This window comes from Atta cephalotes, assembly GCF_000143395.1.
Source record: "Atta cephalotes unplaced genomic scaffold scaffold00005, whole genome shotgun sequence".
Taxonomy (NCBI): domain Eukaryota; kingdom Metazoa; phylum Arthropoda; class Insecta; order Hymenoptera; family Formicidae; genus Atta; species Atta cephalotes.
This window is the reverse complement of record NW_012130069.1, coordinates 1,910,518-1,916,957: the sequence shown is the minus strand read 5'-3', so window position 1 is coordinate 1,916,957 and position 6,440 is coordinate 1,910,518. Positions and strand designations below refer to the sequence as shown.

Below are 6,440 nucleotides of genomic sequence, written 5' to 3'. Positions count from 1 at the left end.
AAAATGTAAAGTATATTCCGGTAGCCATTATAAACCGCAAGAGAAGAACTAAAATAAATAAAGAAAAATAAATATTTCAATGTATCTGTTATATATACATTGTTTTATTTTAATTTATATTGCATTATATTGCTCATTATTTCTTATATTCTTTTATTATCATATATTTTTTTATGCATTTTTTATTTCCGTACGTTCTACTACATAGGTATTATTATATCCTATACTTTTATTTTAATAAATATAAATAAATTCAACTTACACAAAGACAACATCGTTCTATATCCTTTCAGTATCTATTTTAAAAACATCTTGTTTATTACATTCTTAGAAACAGTTAAGAACATTCGATACATCTTGACGATTTTTAAGTTTCAAAACATGTTTTAAATCTTTTTCATTTACTCAATATTGTAATGTACTTAATTGCAGTGTTATACGGAATGAGATAAGCATCTTCTTTGTACAATTTCAATGTTAATTTTACGTAATTTTTAACTTTTAATAACTTTATTACGCAATCACTTGTTAATCAAGACGACAAACAACTTCTTTGTACGATGTTTGTGCTTTTCTCACTTTCCGACTAGAGATAGAGGATATTCTTTATTAATTATGTATTTGCTGAAAGTGGCTAAAATCGATAATCGAAACGTTCAAACTAACATCTTTTAATACACATTATATTATTAATGATTATATAAGTGTAGATTACGTTTCTTTTACCGTGTTGACTCCAAAGTAGCCCCCTTAAATCTATATTATATTTTTACAATTATTAGGAGTCCTATTTTATATTATATTTTATATTTTATATTATATTCTTTATTCTAAAGTGTTATTATTTTAATATTTACTTAAATTAATATTTAATATTAACTTAAAAAATAAAACTACATTCCATTTGCAATGCTCTTAAAATCATTTCATTCTTACACCGAAAAAAATTTTTAATTAAAGATGAACGAATCAAAAGATTCTGATCATCAATAAAAAATCGTGTTATCTGAATTAGAATTATAATACATTTAATCAGAAAATTCTGATTTGTCTATTTTCAAGAAGAATTCAATTAATGTAATCAGACTTTTTTTTCGATATACTGTTTATCTAATGTTAAACAAGAACAAATAATACTCGCGAACATTACGAGCGTCAAATGGAAGATACTCTAGATTAAAGGCTCGTGCCTTCGTTTATTGCTTGTCTCATCATATCTCGGTGTAGCTGTGCTTTCTGTAACGAGTAATTGTCTAGATCCGATTTAAAGGGCACGAGTAGACGCAGGCCTTCCGGAGGTCAAAAATAAGGCGACAGGTAGAATACGGAAAGATAGGGGAATATGGGTAGGCAGACGCAGGCAGAGCGTAGTACCGGGCATTGTTTTTGAAGCCGTTGGTTGTTGCTTAAGTGGCTTGTTTCCACGCTTTCGTGGCTCTCCGTGGTCGTCAACAGGACTAGTGTTGTCCATGTATGAAACACCAGGTGAACTCCGTCCCCGGATGCTTATTATTATTAAGATGTGATTACACCAAGTCTTGAATTAAATAATACCGACATAGAGCGAGTGCGAAATATAGCCACAAAGGACAAGGAGGAAAGTTCAATTAGGTAAACAGCATTAGTTACGAGTTGTCGTAATCTACACTAATTCTGTCGAAATCTATGAGAAGCGTGACGATGGAAAGAATAAAAACGTTCACGAAGCGATAGAGATAAAATGTTGCAGATCCAATGTTTCTTGTTTGAACAAACTTCCGCTGCATGGAAAGAACGATTTTGATAATGTATCTAAAAAAAAAAGCTAGATACAAATTTGAAAATAATTTTGTTGGATCATCAAAATAATTATGTAAGAAATTATCATTAAATGATTTTGTATTCATGGGAGTGAATCGCGCTTATAAATCATCTCAAGGAAGAAAAAAAAGAGCACGCTCAAAATCAAACTTAAGTATCTTAATGACCCGATTTGGAACAAAATCCTTGTGACTTTCGTTCACTACTGTTATTTTTCTTTTTCTTTCTTCATGATTTGCGGAGAAAAAAATAGCCATTGCAAGAGAGCATAAGCGATAATAATATTCAACGGAATGAACAGCTTGATGTTTGAAGCGGACGCGAGTAACCCTAACCGTCTCGCTTGGCCGTTTCGATGGCTCATGAGTTTCATCGTGTCTCTCGGAAAGGCATAAAAGAAAGAGGAAACGAAATATTTAAGGTAATGACATGCAAACAGCCGTAAAATAAAGGCAATTATATAAAATGAGAAAAATTGTATTTATTCCAACGATAGCACATTAAAAAAAATAGAAAGAGTGTTACGATAAACACGTTGGCGAAAATGTTCCAAACTTTGTAGCTTCTAAACAATTAATTAATTAATTTAAATTTTAAGCCAGATCATTTATTGATATATATTATTTATTTATCTTGCGACTTTGCATTTTGTATAAATAAGATTTTTACTTTAATATTTTTTATTAATATTTTTGTCGGTTGTGTGTTTATATTTAATTAAAAGAATAATATGATACCTTTTTATATCTGCATTCAATTCTAAAATAAATTATTTTTCTTTTTACAAAATTTATTTCTATTTACAAAATATTTCTGTCTTAATATTAACAATTAATACGGGAATCTTTTCCTTTAACTTCCGAAATTGGATTAATTTCGTCATTTATCGCATTTGTCCCTTATTCCTCAAATATACGGGACGATGCTCAGTATGCATTTTCGATCTTTCCGACACGAGTTCCGCGTTATTTGTCTTATGTAATCGGCGCGCTGCATGCTCGCGTACATCACGGTAACAAATTTTCCGCAGCCGGCCGGCAGCATAATGTTGGAAAGCGACCGTGCCTGTTAAACATGAAGGTGAAAATTTCCGGCCAGTTAACGTTACCAGTTAGAACCGTCTTTAATTTTGCGATTGTTCGGCGTCCGCTTCTCGGACCTTCGGCTACGCCATTGTTAAGAAAGTAAATGCCGAGAAAACCTTCATTTGATTATCTGTGGATCTGCATTTACATCAGCGACACGAGTGACTAGTAATTTGCGATAATGCAATCGCAATTTTCATCACGTTCAATGACGCGTTAAATAACATAATCCGTGCTTTCGATCGATCGATAGCGAGATGCATTTAACTCTAAAATGACACGTGAGATATTCTTGTTGTTAAAGGCTAATCTGCAATGTACTCTTTGCTTTCTATTTCTTGCTTCCTGTCTTTTATCTTTCCCTCTTTGTAACTGTTTTGTTGATAATCATCTTGATAATACTTTTGAGACTTCCACGGGAATTTTTTATACAGAAGCTAAACATTTCGCGAGTTATCTCCAAATCCATTATTAGAATGCCAATCTTTTAAGAACCTTGCAGTTTATTTTATCGGGACGAGGAAACAGCATGAAAAGTATCAACTATTCCATCCCTGATGAAATAAACTGCAATGGACATGTCACAAGGATGATTCGCGAAATCCATATCTATGGTGATTATATTTTTTTATATTTAAATTTTATATTTAAAGAAAATAAAGGATAAATCTAAAAATATTAGAGTTTTGTTCTTACATGTTTTCAAATCAATTTTATCAAGATAATTATCAAGAATCTATTATATTGCATTATAAAATTTTATTGCACAGTATAATCAAATTAAGATAATGCGCATTTTTTTTTATATTATAGTTTGAAACTGATTTGACTATATTGGAACAAACCCTTGATCTGAAATAAAAAATGAAAACAATTCTAGTTTGAATAAATTTGATTTAAAAAATTAAGAAATATAAATTAAGAAATATAATTAATGAAAATAAATTGTATTTATATGCATTTATATGAAACTGTAAAATATTTTCCGTAAAAATTTGCTCATTAATATAATATTATAAACGTAGAAAAGCTAGTTAGAAAAAAATTTCTCATAAAAAAAATTAAGGAAACAATAAAGGAAACTATTGGAAAATAAACAAAATTTTAAAGAAACAAATATTGGGTTGTCTGGAAAGTTCATGTCGATGTTGAAGGAAAATTGAACCGCAGAAAATTTTAATTTTAATATACATTTATTAATATATAGGTTAGTCGGCACGAACTTTCCGGACAACCCAATAAATCTAAAGGACAGCTATTTAAAGTAAAAGATTATTCTTTACAATGAAGGGGATATATGATCACCATATCCACAGCTTTTGTATAAAATGATGTATCTTATTTCTAGTCATATGTATCTTGTCTCTTCTGAAGTTCGTTCACTTTCTCTTGACAGAAGAAACAAAATAAGAGACAAGAGAAAAAAAATAAAAAATAGGAATCAAAGAGTTGTACATTAGTTTTAAAAGATTTCCAAAAAAAAAAATTTGAATTTAAGTAGATAGGAATATTGGAAATTCGCAAAGATGTTTTATTTTCATACAATTAACAATTTTATCGATTAGATAAGACGTGTTGTAGCGATAAGCTCGGTAATGTAAACGACTAATGGTATCCCTAATCGTCGTGGCAGGCAGATTTTCGAAGAGCTAATGTTTACGTGGGCAGTGAGTCATTGCAGGTTTCCTTGTCTATTTCATCATAAAACTAACAGCAATGTAATAAGATATAAAATCGAAGGAGGATTAACGTTCGCGAAAGTGGAGCACGAGCTGGTTGCAAGTTGCCACGTGCCAACTGCTGCGCCATGCAATGAACGTATTGCATTATATATATGCGAAACAGAGCCAGGTTTGGTGCAATTTTCTATTAAAAATATTATTCTCCGCCTTTTCGTGTCTTTCTCGTACGAAGTATAATCTCGCAGGCGTGTCGAAAGTAAAATTCACCTCATTAAATCGGAAACTTGGTGCACTCTGCCTTTAATTAATTTTTATCTAATAAACACTGAGCAAAAAATTACATAAGCGTTATCTCTTAACTGCTGGACGATAAATTGTTCTCGTATAGTTATGTATTTCGCACTTAAGAGAGAAAACGCTCGAATTATATTTTCATAAATCTCTCTTTGCTGAACAACTTGTGCATCTCGTACAAATAAGCAACTTTCACCTCAGTATTTTTTATTAATATTTTAATAATATTTTCATCTTTTGTCTGTTTGTATTGAATTAAAGAAATAATGAGCATTTTCTAAGTCTGTAATCAGTTCTAAGATAAATTATTCTTCCGAAACCTGCAATGATGAAACAAACATGCCAGACAAACGGATTTTTTTTTTAATAAAAAAAATTTAATTGAACTCTCGAGATTTAAACAAAACATAAAATTCATCACAGTAAATATGAGTAAAAGAACTCCGCGTTACTTCATACACTAAAATTTAAACATATACTCTTCAATTTCAATATACTGTTCAATTTCTCCTTACATCAATTACAAGATTGAACGTTTCGGCTCAAGCCATCCTCAATGAATTTATTTTTTAACAATATGTACTCACTTCTAATTTGGCGGAGTATTCCTCAGCTAAGGTTTCAGCCTGCTTCGTTAACTCCTGATTCCTTTCGAGCAGAGCCTTGCCGAGTTCAGCGGCCAGGACGAGATCTCTCTCACGTTGCTTCAGCAACTCGGCTGGATCCTGCACGACGTCCTCGTGATCCAACGAATGCCTTCTCGCCTGAAGATCCGATATCATATCTTCGAGAGCGTACGGCTCCGTCTGACTGTCTTTCTTCGGTAGCATCGCGAGTTATCGGTGTACCTTCCACGACACAACACGACGTAACGTCACTTCTGTTTCCGTTACCGAAACGAACTCGCGGTTCTCGATCGATATATGAAGGAGGAGGAAACCGCGTCAGGTGTACACTTCGACAACAATACGTCAAAAGTATTCGGACACGACGATAATGTTAGTGACGTCACGATCGACTTTCCCTCGTGGACATCGCGTGGTTGTGCGTGGGTAGCGTCAAATTATCGAACGCCATTGATTATCTGAAATCAATTATTTCCGGATTTTTACTCTTATTATCGTTTGACACTTAAAGCGTCAAGCAGACGGTATGATATTACATAGCCGTTCGGATACGTGGCGGTTTAAAAATTAAACGAACTAAACTCGACAAACTGGTTTGATCGAGTCGAGGAGTTGAGTTTGAATTTTATGTAGAATATGTTTTTAATGTTTTTATATTAATATAGTATTTTTTTAACAAAAAAGATTGAAGGCTATTCGAGCTGCTAAGATAAGAAAATTATAATAATTATAAATGAATTATTAATGAAGCTAAATATATGTTTACAACATATAATTATAATGTATATTTTTTAACGTTGTTTATATATATATATATATATATATATGTATATATTATTTTTATATATTTATTACTTATATGCGCTGAGAGAAATCTTTAATACTTATGATTATAATTGCATGATAAAAATTGTAATTCCATTTTTACAGTTATTTTTTCTATAATGTATAAT

At 31.4% G+C, this 6,440-nt stretch overlaps 1 protein-coding gene across 1 annotated transcript in view; it reads right to left on the bottom strand.

The window, feature by feature from the left end:
* Positions 1-5,691, bottom strand: part of LOC105626280 (bicaudal D-related protein homolog) — a 25,940-nt gene extending 20,249 nt beyond the window's left edge. The window contains exon 1 of the mRNA XM_012207583.1: positions 5,449-5,691. Coding sequence (XP_012062973.1) covers positions 5,449-5,691 — 243 coding nt within the window. The remainder of the gene's footprint in view (positions 1-5,448) is intronic.
* Positions 5,692-6,440: the final 749 nt, after the last annotated feature.